Source organism: Delphinus delphis, chromosome 16, assembly GCF_949987515.2.
Source record: "Delphinus delphis chromosome 16, mDelDel1.2, whole genome shotgun sequence".
NCBI classification, from domain to species: Eukaryota; Metazoa; Chordata; class Mammalia; order Artiodactyla; family Delphinidae; genus Delphinus; species Delphinus delphis.
Window position 1 is genome coordinate 34386576 of NC_082698.1, and position 18140 is coordinate 34404715.

At 36.8% G+C, this 18140-nt stretch overlaps 1 protein-coding gene across 1 annotated transcript in view; it reads right to left on the reverse strand.

The window, feature by feature from the left end:
- Positions 1–682: 682 nt before the first annotated feature.
- Positions 683–18140, reverse strand: part of BTAF1 (B-TFIID TATA-box binding protein associated factor 1) — a 95854-nt gene continuing 78396 nt past the window's right edge. Inside the window, exons 26-38 of the mRNA XM_060034479.1 lie at positions 17366–17518; positions 17016–17137; positions 16759–16926; positions 14743–14820; positions 14482–14611; positions 12254–12395; positions 11980–12110; positions 9998–10123; positions 8404–8556; positions 6365–6576; positions 4958–5117; positions 4405–4575; positions 683–2905 (exon numbers count right to left, since the gene is read on the reverse strand). Coding sequence (XP_059890462.1) covers positions 2762–2905; positions 4405–4575; positions 4958–5117; positions 6365–6576; positions 8404–8556; positions 9998–10123; positions 11980–12110; positions 12254–12395; positions 14482–14611; positions 14743–14820; positions 16759–16926; positions 17016–17137; positions 17366–17518 — 1890 coding nt within the window. The 3' untranslated portion in view covers positions 683–2761. The remainder of the gene's footprint in view (positions 2906–4404; positions 4576–4957; positions 5118–6364; positions 6577–8403; positions 8557–9997; positions 10124–11979; positions 12111–12253; positions 12396–14481; positions 14612–14742; positions 14821–16758; positions 16927–17015; positions 17138–17365; positions 17519–18140) is intronic.

Genomic DNA, 18140 nt, shown 5'->3' on the forward strand with positions numbered 1-18140 from the left:
ATCTTTCGTTGTGGCACGTGGGCTTCTCTCTCGTTGTGGCGTGCAGGCTCCAGGGCATGTGGGCTCTGTAGTTGTGGCTCGTGGGTTCCAGAGCACGTGGGCTCTGTAGTTTGTGGCACGCAGGCTCTCTAGTTGTGGCGTGTGAGCTCAGTAGCTGTGGCGCGGGCCTAGTTGCCCCGTGGCATGTAGGATCTTAGTTCCCTGACCAGGGATCAAACCCTCGTCCCCTGCATTGTAAGGTGGTTTCTTTACCATTGGACCACCAGGGAAGTCCCTATTTGCAGTTTTGAAATAACGAATTTTCCTATTTGCATCTGCTGACTCTTCCTCCTGGTAGTTCATTGCCTCCTGTAGATTGTGTGTGTGTGAGTTTAATCTTAGAAGCTTTTCCCTGTGGCAATCCTAAGGGACCCTATCTGAAACTGTTCCTATAGGGCAGTTTTGTTTGCTTCTGCTAGGGTCCCAGAGTTGATATGTTATTTTCTTAATTTGTGGTTCTTATAGCTATACATTTAAAATAACCCAACCTTACTTACCTTTGGTACAGGTATTCTGGGATTCTGATTTCTCATAGATGACTTTGCGATTCTGGGCTCTTGGACAGTTCTACTAGTCCTGTTTCAATACGTGAACTCTTTGTGGCTTTATGGAGAGGATTAAGTTATAGCTCCACTTTCTCCTGTAAGCCTGAAACCATGGCTGCTGTCCCTACACAGATAGTAGGATATCAGCCCCTATATTCTTCAACAGAACTTCACTGGTTTAAGGGAACTTACTAGAGACCGGTGGGAACCCTTTCTTTAAGCAGGAGGCAGTTTTTGATGTCTGACACTGATTTGTGTGACTAGCAAATATTTTGTTTATTGACACAACTCAAGTTTTTGCTTCGTAGATTCACACTGAGTACTCTGACACTTGATAACAGATGTTCCTGCAATCAATTTCACTTAGAGTCCACTGATGCCAGCATGTGTTCTGGGAAATTAGGAGGTCTACCTTTAATCGAGAGGTATACGATTGTACTGGGATTAAATATTTGGAACAGATATGTGATGCAACGCTGTTACTTTTCTGTAATTTCTATTATGCTCTTATAGTCCCCCCACTTTTGCCTCTGAGTGGTCACATTCTCAGACAGCTTCTCTGTGCTATGTACAGTGGATATTCTATATAAAGTCAAGAATTTCCTTTTTGTCTTCCACCAAATTTGACTATAAGTCCTAAATAATGAAAAAATAACCATTTAATTAGTAAGAAAAAAGATCTTGAGCATTTTTTGACCATATCTAAACTAATAATCTTTTGCTTTTTCTAGTGATCACTTCCTACAAATAACACACAGTTGCACATATTTTTACAGTTAAATCTTTTTTTATTCTCTTGTGGAATGCTATGTTTAATGTTACAGTATGGTTGTCAAAGCTACTGAAATGTGACACATATCCATGTCTAAATGCTGCAGAACAGTATAACTTTATTTTAACAAAAAGTTATTTTACAGCTGAGGTCTGATGGTTTTGAAACCAATGCCTATGTGTGTGTATGGCCAGCCACAAACCTGGGGGATGTTTATTTCCTGTACATGTATATACAAATATATCCCATACATATATATGCACACAGGCATGTATTAATTTATGTGTGAAATATATAAAATTATATACATACACATACATGCATATCTATATACATATACCCACCCTCACTATTGAGCTCACTTTTCTAACACTAATCAGCTTCATGCCCAATTACTGCTGCCCAGTATAACTACATGATTTTAGTGCCAATACCAAGCACCCTTTCGGATGCAGGATAGGTACATCTGTGCATATAGATATGTGTATTTATGTATGTTTGTGTGTATAAAGGAATCATTTCTCCCTTTTATGCTACAGTCATGCATTACTACGATAAACAGTCTTTTCACCATAGGTTTTGAAATTCTAAACAGTGTAAAATCTACTTCTGGAAAACTGTATAGGTTCATAGTTACAAAAAATATATATTTTATATATATATTGATTGAAACCTATTGAGTAGATATGTCCTCAGAATCTGGCTATATCCTAGCCCTTAGATAAATTAAAAGAACACCCTCTTAATAGGATGTTATGATAGCCTTAAATAGAACATTACCTGTATTTAGAATAGTTGATGTTTTAAAAGTTAACAAAATGATGTTAAAGATTTGAACAACACTATGCCTTTGCATTAAATATATAAAGGTTTCCACCAAAGGTTTGGTTCAATTAATTGTCTAAGATTTTCATGTTCCAAGAGTACCAGTATTGTAGTCATTATTCTTAAAATTATGGCTCATTAAAGGCTTTTATACAAAAAAAAAGCCCTAGTTTTAATCATTTATAAAAACAAGTTCTCTTTAAAAGGTAAAATGTACATGAACACTAACGTACTCATGGATATTATCCTGTACAAAGTGACTACTATGTAAAGATAGGAGGCTTGTTCCCAGTAAGAACACCTCATGGTAGCACATGTAAACCTGGTTTGGTTCCTCTGCTCTGCAGCTATTCAGCATGTAAAATTTAAACCATTTCACATTAACATTTAAATTTAATACAGTGCAAATGTTTGAGAATAACTTGTTCCCCCCAGTGAAACAAGAACCAGCGTTATGCTGAATATTCTTCAGATCTATTTACACATTGAGCTAAAAAGTTCACCATAAACTTTGTAATTTGCTGAATATCAGCAGAAATGTTACTGAACTAGCAGCAATTGCATTTACAATATCTGATAGTTATTTGAGAGAATGCATGAAATTTTCCAGGCTGTACTCTGAATCGTATTGCTCTTGATCCCACAGATCGCTCAGGTTTTCAAGAACTGATTTCATACTTGCTTTTCCAGAAGTAGAGGTGTCAGCTTTTTCTGCTTTGCCATCCTTAAGAAAAATTGGCAGAAAGATAAAATGAAAGATTAATTTCAGAAATTTTATTTTCCTTTAAAATATCATAGTTGTTTCTAACATTGCACTTTTTCAACAGAGTTAAATACTTCAAAATATGGGGAAGCTCGTGAACTCATAAAATAGCCCATTTTTCCACAGCCCTAATAATTTATCATTTTACGTTTATTTGAGAAGAATTTTAAGAACATTGCAAAGAATTCACTGTTAACTGTGTCATTTGGCTTTGTCATTCTTCTCCCCTTGTGTGTGTTTATGTGTGTGTGTGTATATATATATATATATACACACACACACCTGTGTATATGTTAGTATTAGATATATAAATTATCAGCCTTTCCCAAAACCATTTGAGAGTAGGTTGTGGATAGTATGCCCCTTTATCCCAAGAACAAGGACATTCTCTTACATAACCCAAGTACAAAGATCAAATTAAGGAAATTTAATATTGGTATATTAACATGATCTCATATGTAGGCCATATTCAAATTTTGCCAATAAGATCCTTTATGGCAGTCGTTCTTGCTTCCTTGGAACACCCCTTGAGCCCAGTTTCTGCTCACTGAAAGTCACCCATAAGAATATTCTTTCAAATGGAATAAAATACATTTGAAGCAATCCATGTTTCTTTGAGCCTTTTTTTCTGGGTTACACAGATCCTGTTCTTTCAATCTCCCTTATGTGACATGATTGAAGAACTTTTCTCCATTCTGGCCATCTTTTGGGGATTCACTGATTTGTTACTGTTTGTTTAAAATGCAGCACCCAGAACCAGACAGTATTCTAAATGTGGCTTAACACACACAGAGTCGAGTGGAACTACTTTCTCTCACATTTGGACACTATAATTCTGTTATTACAGCTAGTTTAATTGTATTATATAAGGCCATTTCTCACCCTAATTTATACTGAGTGTACAGCTGATTTTCTGAACCTACACAGGACTTTAAATCCAACCCTATTAGTTTTACATTATTAGACCAACCAATATTTCCAGCTGGTGCACCCTTTGATAATGGATTGTTATCTGATATATATTAGTTCCATCATCCACATTAACAACAATAGCTACTATTTATTATTTTCGTAACTCTAGTAATATAAGCATTGTTATTCTGCCAAGGCTGAAGATGGTCAGAGAAGTTAATTTGCCTAAGGTCGCCAGTTAATAGGAGGCAGCACAAGAAACACAGACCCAGGTCTAGCTGACTCCAGAAACAGCTGTCCTTTAGCAGGTAGGGACTAAGGAACGAAAACCTGGGGAAGACACTGGAGACATCAATCAGAAAGTCAGACCTTCAAACATGCCCTAGTATCCTGGAGAGTTTTATCTGGACATCAAAAATTCCCTCAAAGGGTTGTCTAGGTGATACTAAAGTGAATGACTTTTGCTGCTCCTTTTAATACTTTTACCAAGCAGTCCCAGGAAGTCTGTGAATACATTAAAGATACAACAAATTGTATAAGTTCTTTACCTTATCAAGAGTAAACAGATCAAGGAGTTGATCTGTCCCCATACTCTGCAAACTAGAATTCTCTTGGCTAATAACAGTATTTGCTATGTTCATCTTGAATTTCTGCAAACCCATTATTTTCTCTTCCAACGTTCCTCTGGTTATCAATCGGTACACATTAACCACACGTTTCTGAATGAGAAAAAGAAGTTAAGCAACTGTAGTATGAATAAATGGGTAAGTTTTGAGATTTACCAAGTCAGAGGGCTTACATACTTGTACTAAGTACTTAACTACCATTGAATTAGGATTGTGTTTTCTTTATCTGTGCCCATGACCTTAAAATGTTTGTAGACGATCACAGAATATTAGGAATGGACAGTTTCCCAGGTTTTCTTAGCCCAGGCACCTCATTTAGCGCATGAGGAAATGGTGCCACAAAATTAAGTGACTTGCCTAACGTCACAACCCTTACTAACATAAGAGCAGGAACTTAAACCAAGGCTTCCTGTCTTTTGGGGGGAGTTATTTTTCCCAGTGCACAAGTTAACACTTGTGAGTGCTGACTTTTTACCTGCCCAATGCGATGGGCCCGGTCCATGGCTTGTAGATCACGCATGGGATTCCAGTCATGCTCCACAAATACCACTGTGTCAGCACCTGTTAAGTTAAGCCCCAGGCCACCAACGTGAGTTGTAAGTAAGAGAACGTCTATGGATGGATCGTTGTTAAACCTAAAAACATAGATATTAAAAAATAAAATTAGTACATTTCTTCCTAAAGTTCAAGTAACAGAAACTGAACTGTTTAATAAAAATTAGCACAAATGAGAACACTGCTTTATAATCCACGACATAGACATTTCTGTGACCACCTGAGTTCAGACTATCTTCTTTTAATATACATAACATCTTTAGTAGTAGAAAGAAGGTATTCTAGAACATGTCAGAAATTTCATACCTAGCAATTAAGTCCAATTGCAAAATGGATGCAAAAATGAACACTAATTATAATTAAGACAAAACCCAACTATGAACATTTAACATATGGAGACAGAAGAGTGTTAGAGAAAGGTTAGATCAGTCAGGGAAAGTAGAAGATTAGCGTGCTGAGGGTTGCTAAAATTGTACTAGTCCTAGAAGATACTGACAAAGGACATCTGGTAGCTTCTAGGAAAAAGAAAAACTAACATTACTAAGCTACCATTTATTACTCACTCTGAGTCAGGCAATGGGCTTTGTACTTTATATACTTTGTTATTTCTTACAATAGCTCTATAAGATATTATTATTGTTATTTGAGAGACTCTCAGGCTGTGTGGATAATAAACAGGCCCAAGAGAACACTGCCTCAATGGTAGAGTCAGAGTCAAACCTGGGTTCAAAGTCCCTTCGTGGGTCTCTGTTTTGTGCCTAAAAATCTCTTAGGGATGCTCGTTAAAAATGCTCACTCTTGAAGTCAGCAGGCCTGGGACAGAACCTAGGAATATGCATTTTTAAAAATGAACCCCTGCGATTTCCAAAGCAGAGGGAGCAGACCACACGTAAGAAACACTGTACTCAGTGATTCTGCTTCCAAGCTAGGCCAGCTTCCAACTTGTTTTCAGCAGAGACAGAGGGATCAGGATAAAGAGCTTAGTTAAGCCACTTGTTTGCTTCCTCCTGCCCCAACTCCCATAAACAGATGAGGGGAAAGTAGTTATCTCTATTTTTTGTTGATGCCTTAAATTTCTTTCATGCCCTTAGGAGTGCTTTCCTAATACAGTCACACTTTTTTCCCCCTAACTAAACAAACTATTCAATTATATTTCTGCAGTTCTGTATTTTAAAAAGGTAAAGATTTAGTTGGGTTGAATTATACAAAAAAAAACACATTTGCAAATATCTAGCCAAAGAAGATACTTCATGAGGCAAACTTCTATGTAAGTAATAATAATAAATTGACTATAACTTGATTTGTAAGATTTTTAGAAGCCACTTACCGTGAAACAATGGAATGCCTCTGACCAGGAGGTATGCTACCATCTAATCTCAAGTAAGTGACAGAGGGTAAGTGAGGTTTGAGAAGATCATGCTCTACTATATCAAGCATGCTTTTAAGCTGACAGAAGATCAGTATCCTGTGCTGGGCTACAACAGACTCTGTGCCACTCTCGGAAGTGCTGCCATTTCCCAAACCACAGTCCAACAGCAACTTGAAAAAAGAATCACTTGTTACACAGATGTCCAATAAAAGTAGGCAGTCAATCTCACCAAAATAAATATTTCTCTTTGTGGTGAGAAAAGGTTAACTTACCTGTGACCTGAAAAGCAGATTAGCATTTGGGGCTCTCATTTATAACATTTTCTACACTAGCCCATGTGAAATCTAAAATCTTCATCCGTTATTTATTCTCAATAAAATTTAAGCCAGAATAACTACAAAAAGCTAAAACAATAAAGTCCAGGTTTTACAATAAGATCTTAATTTTTAAGGCTAGAAAAACTAAATGGTATTAACATTTACATTAACTTGAAATTGGCTCCTTTAATTTAACCTTTCCAAATTCCAGAATTTTTTAAAACTCCATTTTTAAAAGCTATACCAAGAGTGACATGAGCAAATGGCAGAGCAAGCAGTTCCTAGAAAAATTAATTCCAGTGATCCACACTGACACATATAATCAAGCTGTTGAAAGACAAAGACAAAAAGCAAAATCTTGACGACAGCAAGAGAAAAGTGACCACCCCACCACCACCACACGACCTGTGGGATCTTTGTCTCCCGACCAGGGATCAAACCCGGGCCCCAGCAGTGAAAGCGCCAAGTCCTAACCACTGGACTGCCAGGGAATTCCCAAAAGTGACTTCATGTAAAAGGGATTCTCAATGAGATGAACACCTCTTTTCTCATCAGACACCATGGAGGACATGACCAAGAAAGTTAAAAGACAATCTACAGAATGGGAGAAAGTATTTGCAAATCATGTATCTGATAAAGGCTTAATATCTAGAATATAAACTCCTAAAACTCAACCAAAAGACAACCCAATGAAAAAACAGTCAAAGGACTTAAAGCATTTCTCCAAAGAAGATATACAAATGTCCCAATAAGCACATGAAAAACAACATCATTAGTCAATAGGAATAGCAAATCAAATCAACAATGTGATACCATTTCATACCTATTGTGATGGCTATACTTAAAAAAAAGGAAAATAAGTGTTGGTGAGGATGTAGGGAAATCAGAACCCTGGCACATAGCTTGGGAATGTAAATGTTGCAGCCACTGTGGAAAGCAGTTTGGCAGTTCCTGAAAAAGTTAAACATAGAATTGCTATATAATCCAGCAATTCCACTCTTAGGTCTAATATCTAAAAGAACTAAAAAGAGGGACTCAAACAAGCCAATGTTCATTGCAGCATTATTCACAATAGCCAGAAGGTGGAAACAACCCAAGTGTCATCAACACATGACTGGATAAACAAAATGTACTGGTGGTGGTAATAACAACAACAACAACAAAGGACTATTATCCAGCCATAAAAATGAATGAAGTGCTGATATGTGCTCTAACATGAATGAACCTTGAAAATAAGTGAAATAAGCCGGCCACAAAAGAACAACAATATGGTGCCACGTACATGAAATATTTAGAACAGGCAAATGCATACAGACAGAAAGTAGATTCGAGGTTCCCTGGGGTTACAGAAAGGGGAGTGGGAAGTTATTGCTTAACAGGTACAGAGTTTCTATTTGGTTGATGGAAAAATTTTGGAAATAAATAGTGGTAATGGTTACATAACACTGTGAATGTTATTAATGCCATAGAATTCTACACTTAAAAATGGTTAAAACGGCATATACTATGTTATATATTTTACCACAATTTTTTAAAAAGCTGTATCAAAAATTTAACAAACCAAATTTTAAAATAAAAGAAATAGTAAACACTTCAGTAATCTTTTGGAAAAGCAAATTTACCTACTGTTACAGACCAAGAATGTACAACACACATCTAACACTTAGAAGACCTACTTACTTGTTTCAAAGCCGAGAGTTTAGGGGCATGTTGAATATCATGGAGAGAAGAATTCTGAACCGCAAGTTTCTCAGTAGTACTCTTGAACTCTGGGTGTTGAGGTGTTAAGACTAATGCTGGATGGTTGCACAGTTTACGCAGGTACTGTAATGCCTTTAAGAAAGGGGAAGAAAGTATACACAAGTCTCCTTCACATGCCACAAATGTTCATGTCAGTATCTTTCCTATGCTAGTCCATCTATCTAAAATGCCTTTCTTCTCCTTCTCACTACTCCTCTGCTCATTCTTCAAGAAACAGTTCAAGTACCTCATCTGTGATGTCTTCATCTGTGTTTCTTACACGACTTGTATTTATTTTTGTGACAGCATTTATAACTTGTATAAATTGTACTGTTTATGTCTGTCTCCCCCACTAGACAATGAGCTTCTCGTGAAAGAATGTCTTATTTATTAGCTTCTAGCTAACTCTTTCCCACTCAAAGTGCCTGATAATGCTGATGATTCTAGAACTAGACATTTTCTAAAGAAAGGTTTCTCAAACTTCAGTGGGTATAAAACCTTCTTGAGGACCTTATAAATCTGTAAATCTCTCCCCTCTACACAGTATTTTGATTCAGCAGGTCTGGTGGTGGGAAAGGTAAGGTGGAACTAGGTGGTTGTGTTTCAAGTGGTTGTGTTTGAGAATCAGAACCCCCTCAGGTCTTTTTTTTTCTTTCTCTGATTCAGCCATACCCTTTGTCTTTTGTCATTTACTTGGCTTATAGTTTGGGTCTCAACTGTATCCGTAAGCACTATGACAGAAACTGTGGGAGAGGTATAAGCCTTCAAAATCACCTTTCCCCATTTCTATCTTTAAAACTGCTACAAGTATTTAATTTATTGGTGACAAGGGGGTTTGGAAAGTATTCTACAGTGGAATATTTCAAAAGGGAAAGAAAAAAAGTGAGTTGATACTCTTTTTTCTCAAGCACATTCATCATGTGTCTCAGGACTTCTGTGCTTTATGTATCCTCTGCCTGGAATCACTCCCCCCACACACACATATCTGCATGCCTCAGTCTTCCTTCAGATCTTCGCTCAAATGTTACCTTCTCAGTGACATCCCTGATCACTCTATTGAAAACCACAACCTACCGTGACTCCTATACTGTATAACCCCATACTTGCCTTTATTTTCTTTTACATGATATATATATTTTACTTACTTAATCAATTTTCACCTCTACAAGGGAAGGGGTCTGTTTTGTCCACTGCTTTAATTAACCCCTGAGGTTATAGAAAAATTACTGCCTTGTGGTAGATGTTCAAATATTTTTTGAATAGAAAATAAAAGTTTCTCTATTTTAAAACCCTTCTTTTAATGTAATATACAAACATATATTGTGGTTTTACTTTAATTTTAATATTAAATTACTTATTAATTACTAATTATGAATATGAAAATAAATTAAATTGGTACTTTTACCTATCTTCAAGAATGTATACACAATACTGAAAAAAACCAAATAAATCCGTATTTCAGTGTTCCATGTAAAAATTGCTGCACTGAAGAACATTGTTCAACAACATTTAAAAAGTGGACTGTAATATATACCTGGAATACATGGCCTGTAGCTTTAAGCTTTGGTTTTTCAGTTTCTTCAGAAAGTGCAGCTGAAGAAACTGTTTCATCAACATCACACTTGGCACGAGACTTAGCAAAATCCTCATAGAGCTGAACCTGTAAAATTCCCCCCATGAAAGCAATAAGTATAATTATTTTCAATTGTTCAAAACATAACTAGCGGGCTTCCCTGGTGGCGCAGTGGTTGACGGTCCGCCTGCCAATGCAGGGGACACGGGTTCGTGCCCCGGTCCAGGAGGATCCCACATGCCACGGAGCGGCTGGGCCCATCCGTGAGCCATGGCTGCTGAGCCTGCGCATCCGGAGCCTGTGCTCCGCAGCGGGAGAGGCCACAACGGTGAGGCCTGCGTACCACAAAAAAAACCCCCAAAAAACCCCACATAACTAGCAAAGGCCAATAAAAGCAGTAATTTAAATCAGCCCTCATCAAAGAAAATAAATTATGATACCTATATTTCACTACTTGATTACAGACGATCCACTGCATCTTGGTAAATTCCTTTTAAATTACATTTAGAAAACAAGTTTAACACATTGTTTGGCTGCTAAAATATTTAAAAAAATAGTCAAATAGTCCTAGACCCAATTTTTCCACTCTGTTCAAGAAGAGAAATACATTACCAATAAAAGAGAACTTTAACCTTTACAAGTAAATGAGGAAATCTTCCTTAAGTGAAGTTATGTGGTCAAGACCCTAATAGGTATATTTCAAAAGACCAAGTTTAAAAAAGGATACTAACTGCAGAACCCATACCAAGTTCAAAGTATTATCTTGAAGTCTGGGTTCCTGCCTTGTATATGCTAAAACAATGTGAAAGGGAAGAGAATCTAGAGTGCTAGAGAACAGAAGTCAGAGAATAAAAACCTGCAGGTGCAAAACGAACCCAAATGTCACTTCCCTCCCCAGCCCCCTTCCTCCAGACTGCTTAAGCGTGTTTCATGAGGTGTTATAGTGCCACCCCCAGTATATCATCTCAGGTTTCTTCACATGGCACCTTCTCTTTATTATACTTAACTTTAAAAAGTCTTGATTTCCTTACCTCTAAAAATTTTTCCTTCAAGAAATATTAATCCAATTTTTACAAATGAGGAATGGAGGCTCAGAGAGATGAGGTAGATAATATAAATGATCACAGAGCTCTTAGCATCTAAATTAGTGTCCTGTCCACTAAACTCAGGTTGTATAGATAAATACTAAAAGGTTAAATGTCTATACACTGGAGGGAAAGAAGCAGTTTTCCAGGTATGTCTGTATATCTTTTTTTCATTTGACCATACTAAATCAACTCTAATACTGAAACAGACTGATGCTCACTAACCTAGAACACAAAGTAAACGTTCAAACAGAAAATTCTGCTTATAGGCCATATCTTACTAAGACAAGAGACAGTTTCCCCTTACAAAAATACTGCACAAGGAAAGGCATACAATAAATTCCTTTGATAATGGTCTCTATGTACGAAATCAGAACTGTGCAGAAGCCAGTACTTATTTTGGAAATTTACTGGCAATACTTTAAAAGGGACAAGGTCCCACTTCCCAACTCAGCCCTGATGTATACACCTATAATGCTGCTGCAAGGATATGACATTATAGGCAGACTTCTGGCCCTTATAAAACATTGGCTTACTTCTGTATCATTTTAACCTTCCAACTTTTTCAATTAACTAGACATATATAACAAAGCAATTATGATACTGGATTTTGTTTTAATGCTATATTCAAAATGCACATACCCAAATGTGTACTTACATATCCAAACAGATTCATTTAGGTTTTATCTACACCTGTTTGAAACTGAGTATTCCTGAAGTCTAAGGAAGTAGAAGCTAGATTAGAGTGACAAACCAAAGGCTAAATCCCCTTTATTCAATACTTTTGTGGCTTGTTCAAAACATTCCCCTAATAAACATACCACCACCAACCACAATTGCGATCACCAGATTCCTAACCTGGAGAGTACTAAGAGTACAGTAATAGTCTTGAATAATTTTGGGTGGTAGATCCTGCAAAACATCTTCTTTCATTCTTCTCAAAAGAAATGGCAGGACTTGGCGGTGCAGTGCATCCATCGCGAGAACACCTATTAATAATAAGAGAGTTAACTTAATTCTATTTATTATTATTATTAATTTCTCTTAATAATAAGATTAAATGGCTTCCCAAAAGTTAGATATAAATTATATTCACTTGCACAGAGTATATAACTGTATCTCTTTTTCATACCTGCTTCTTGTTCACGACTGGAGCTTCGAGCATCCCTACTTGCTAATATAGGTTTACCATATCGTGCAGCAAACTGGCGTTCAGTCCCCAAAAATCCTGGCATGAGGAAATCAAATAATGACCACAGCTCCAAAACGTTGTTCTGAATATAAGAAAGGAACACCAGTTATCTTGTGTACTAGGATTATTTCCTTATACTTAAAAATGGAACATTAATGAAAGCCCACTGTGATGACATAGATTACCACCACATTTTTGGGTATAAGTCTATATATACACATATTTTAAAGATTTTTTTGATGTGGACCACTTTTAAAGTCTTTATTGAATTTGTTACAATATTGCTTCTGTTTTCTGTTTTGGTTTTTTGGCCATGAGGCATGTGGGATCTTAGCTCCCCGACCAGGGATCAAACTCGCACCCCCTGCAAAGGCAAAGTCTTAACCACTGGACCGCCAGGGAAGTCTCTATAAGTCTATATTTTAACGTGTAAAATTTGGAGAAAATACTCTATCCTATTTGGAGGAAACTTTCAAGTCTCTTCCACCAGAATAAGCCTTGGTCCATGGTATTTAAATCCTACTGGTAGGTTCCATCAAGTAGTAAATAGAAGAGGAGAAAGATGAATACATGTCTGATTCTTTTAACTTTGAGACTCAGGTTAGCAGCAAGATTTAAGAAATTTGGCCAATACCACCATTTCTTCAACACAGGAAAACCTGGAAGAGTTTGGTTATAGGTCAAGTCTACCCAGTATTTATGGGGCATGAGGAACAGGCACAGGTTCCTTCCAATTCTGTTGGAGTTTCATGAAAAAAGGAAAAAAGAAATCAACACTTTTTCATTTTAGATGCTTTCCCAGTATGTGTGGATCCTAAGGTACCATCCCATCTGTTTACCCCTTCCAGAAGGCCTCCTCACCAGGCTCTGCCCCATGACTCATGGGCTACCATGGCTGTTTGGTGCAGAAACCCACCCACCTTACAGCTTCAGAGCTAAACTGTTGAGGTGTGGAAGGGGAAAAGAGAGCCTTTAAGCAAACAAATACTTCTTTTGTTGTGAAAGCTATAATCAATTTTAAAATACTGTGAAGTTTCCATATAAGCAAAACAAATCTTGATATATCAAACCTAAAAAGTATGCCGCGGAGCAGCTGGGCCCGTGAGCCATGGCTGCTGGGCCTGCGCGTCCGGAGCCTGTGCTCTACAATGGGAGAGGCTGCAGCAGTGAGAGAGGCCCGTGTACCACACACACACAAAAAAACAAACCTAAAGAGTGATTTTTTCCTCTTATTTATTTATCTATCTATTTATCTATCTATTTATTTAGGCTGTGTCACGTGGCATGCAGGATCTTAGTTCCCAACCAGGGATCAAACCCATGCCCCCTGCACTGGGAGGGCAGAGTCTTAACCACTAGACAACCAGGAAAGTCCCTTTTTCCCTTTTAACTGTACTTTTTCTTACTTCCATTAAATTTTCATATGTTTGTAATTACGTTCTCTCTTGTGGTTATTAAAATCTGAAGTGTTTACTTAATAGACAAAACCATAATACTTTAGTAGTCAGTCCATCACCAAAAATAAATTTAAAAGAAAAGTAACAAATACATAAAGAACCATCATTTTTTTAAGAGTCAGAAGCAATCTTAGAGGTCACTTGGTGTCTACCCTCCTACCAACTGGAGAATGATGGAGGGTATCTTCCCATCAGACTTGGCTATCCCAGCTAGATGTGAACATTTGCAACCAATTCCTCTGGAAGATAAGAGAATCTCTCAAAAATATCTAAAGGCATCTACATACTCAGCCATCTCCTTCCTTTTCTAAGATAAACTGTTACAATCTCTTTCCTTCAATTGCTTCCTAATCTCAGGTATTCATACCTCTCCTATATGATGAGTCACCTCTGAATCATCTCTAGCTTTTCAATGTTAAATCAGATTGTATTATACTGCAGAAGGAAGATGGCCAATGTGGAAGACTTATGTCTTATGTTATAAGACTTATAAGACTTATGTTTACATAGCCTAAAATTACATTTTAAATATGAGATTTAAAACCTAGTTTGCTCACATACTGCTACATACCAAATGAACCATTATAAAAGCAAGATAATTATTGGAAATTATCATTCCTATAAACTAAAAAAACCTCTTTAATTCACTGTGAAATGCCAAGCCTTCTCGCCACATGGCAAATATTAAAAAAAAAAAAGGTAAATAATTACCTGGATTGGTGTTCCAGAAAGAATAATCCTATAATTAGCAGTCAGTTGTTTTACTGCTTTTGACAATTTTGTTTTTCCATTTTTGATGACATGGCCTTCATCAAGAATACAGTAGTTAAATTTAATATTTCTGAAGAAAAACAAAAAATGTTAGCATCTTTTACTATATGTCAGGAACAATATGAAGTCTTTGAGGCAGGAAAATACTAAGTCTCTCTGAATTTGATACTAAGTCTTTCTTTAAAAAAGTTTAATTCTTACCTAAAGAAATCTATGTCGTTTCTCACAACATCATATGAAGCCACTATCAGATTGTGCCTTTTCACCTGATGCTGTAACCTGTATTTAAAAATACATAAGATTACAAAATGGGGAATCTGCAAAGTTTATAATATGCTTTCAAGGGGAAAACCACAGATGCCATTGTATAAAGTGCTTTCAATCTACCTACTAAGCCCAATATTCCCTTCTGCTTACTCTACATCCATGACCCTGATACCTGAAGGCCATTCTTCTTATGACTTGGCCTTGTTGCCCTAACTCAGTCTGATTAGAAAAGAGACAGGTACCTGACTCAAAATGTGGAGGTCATTTTAACTTTATTTGCCAACACCTCTTCCTTGGAGGCACTCACTATTCCTTCACCATTCCATGTTGTGCTGGGGGGTAGAGGGGGAGCTATCAATCACACATCCTCACAGTCACCAAAGAGATGAAGCATTTTAATCAGGTCAAGCCATTCACAATATTTTATCCCCTGACCACAAAGACTGGTTTGGGGGCATGACCCAGTCAAGGCCAGTCAGTCATCTCAAGTACTGATATATTCATGATGGGAGAGAAAAGATTTCTGTTTATTATAGTTGCCAAGCTAGGAGAATGCCCATGGTCATCTTACCTACCAACAGTAGACTGAAGTCCAGTAGAGATCAACAGAACAAGTTATACGTGGGGAAGAATAGTAAATTAGATGTACCTGAAGCAAGAATTCACCCCCTGAGATTCTCAATTTAATTAATGAATTTGCCATTTGCTTAAGCTAGTCTGAGCTGAGCTTCTACCACTTGTAAATGGATGAATTCTTTTACAATAAATTCTTTAAGAGTACAAGCTGTTGAGCTGCCTGTGTTCCAATCTTCATTTAATTAGCTGAGTGACCTTCCTCCCAGACCCCATGTCTTAGACTCCTCATCTGCAAACTGGGAATAATAGTACCCATACCTCATAAGGTAATTATGAGAATACACAATTTTACATAAATGTAAATAAAACTGCTTAGAATAATGCCTAGCCAGTAAGTGCTCAATATATGTTAGCTATTATTAACAGAAGGGCAGCAAATCTATGGACTAATCAGCAATCTATGACTATCCAAGCTTTAAAAGATGAACTGAAATCAGGGCTTTCCTCATGGCACGGTGGTTAAGAATCCGCTTGCCAATTCAGGAGACACGGGTTTGAGCCCTGGTCCGGGAAGATCCCACATGCCACGGAGCAACTAAGCCCGTGTGCCACAACTACTGAGCCTGCGCTGTAAAACCCGCGAGCCACAACTACTGAGCCCGTGTGCCACAACTACTGAAGCCTGTGCACCTACAGCCCATGTTCTGCAACAAGAGAAGCTACAGCAATGAGAAGCCCACGCACCACACCAAAGAGTAGCCCCTGCTCGCCGCACCTAGAGAAAAGCCCGTGTGCAGCAACGAAGACCCAGTGTAGCCAAAAATAAATAAATAAATTTATTTTAAAAAAAGATGAACTGAAATCAATGATATACCACTCTTCAACATTTGTATTTAGGAACAGAGATGTACTAGTCGATAGAAAGAAGGTAAAACTAATAGAACTCTAGTGTTTCTGTGGTATCAGGGCAACTAGAGCAAGCCACTGTGGACCAAAAAACATTTTTGAGGAGAGAGAAGAAGAAAGAGGGAGCACTTCGGGAAACTGAGTAGAAAATGAGGATACAACAGAAGCACCTAGAAGATACTATGATCAGAAGACTTCCAAGAAAGGCATAGAGAATGGTTTTGATTCCTGACAGTTTCCCGGCTCCAAAACTTAGAAAGCCCAACTGATTGTTAACAATGGATAAAGTCCTTGAATTTTGATGAGTCTCACTGATTATATCTTTATTATTCACTCACCTTTCTTAAATAAGTAAGTTCCTATGTCTGACAACCAAAAAAGCTAACTAGAATTCATTTTTAATCGATTTTATTCTTCCAAACTACTTAAAGCAAAAGATAAAACATTTTTTGGTTGTACAGTTCTTACCTTATTCTTTCAGTGGGAGGTCCAGTATAATGCAATGGATTGAGATATTCTCTGGAGCAAAATTTACCTACTTCATCCACCCAATGACCTGTTAATGTTGGCGGACAAACCACCAAGGAAGGAAGTGGCATACATTCTGCCAATTTTGATCTTGCATATTCCTGGGCCCTTTAGACAGCAAAACACAATGAATTAACCAGTTTGTTTAAACTGCTCAGCATCTGAAAGCCTTCTTTTAAAATAACATTTAAAATTACCTGTGACAATGATCTCCTGCTAGAATGCAGATGGACTGTAAAGTTTTTCCTAAACCCATGTCATCACACAGAATTCCATGAAGCTTATACTTATTAAGAAATGCTAACCAGTTCACACCATCCTGAAAGGTTGGGAGAAAAAGAAAAATGATAAATGTGAACAGATCATAACAAATTTTTTCTTGTAAAGAACATGTTTACACAGACCAAAAAATCTGTATTTTTACAGGCAATGAGAAATAAATGGGTATAAGACACTAGACAGAAGAACTGAATTACTATATCAATTTTTAAACTCTTTAAGGCACATTTACAAGGAATAGTCACTATTTATAAGTATAAAACTTTACCTGCTGATATTTTCTGAGTTCAGCATTGATTGGTACTGGAATCTTGTAATTTTCTAATTTTTTCCCATCTAACAATTGCTCCAAAAAGTGTCGTTCCTTGGCTTTCAACTGGATTAATTCTTCTGACATATTTGGAGGGTCTGGAATGCCTGCCTAAAATTGTTTTTTAAAGTGTATTAAAACTATTTGCTACTATTTATTAATTTTTCCATCCTCAGATTATGAAATCATTTCACATCTTATCAAAATACAAATGCAGAGATAACACAATATTGTAAACCAACTATACTTCAATTATAAAAAATACCAAAAATAAAACATATATATGTATATATATAAAAATGCAGAGAAAAAAGCAATTCAAAAATAGTATGATTTTAAAGACTGGAAGACAAATATTTAAGAATTTGACAGGTATTAAAAGTGCTATAATGAGACTACTAAATAAACACATTTGAGATATTTTAAAGAACACAGCTACAATTTATTTTTTCCAGTACCATGCATTACTTGATAAAGAGGCAAATAAAATTGTACAGTTTATTTTAAGTGAAATCCTGTTACTGGAGCTTCTCAATTTTAGTGTTATGATACCCCAGGGTATTGGTTCTCAAAATGTGGTCTGCAGACCTCTCAGGATTTCTAAGACCTTTTCAAAGGGTTATTGACGTCAACTATTTCATAACAAAAGAAAGACATTACTTTTTTCACTGTGTTGACATTTGCTCTGATGCACAAAAATAATGGGCAAAACTGCTTGTGCCTCAGAAAGAAT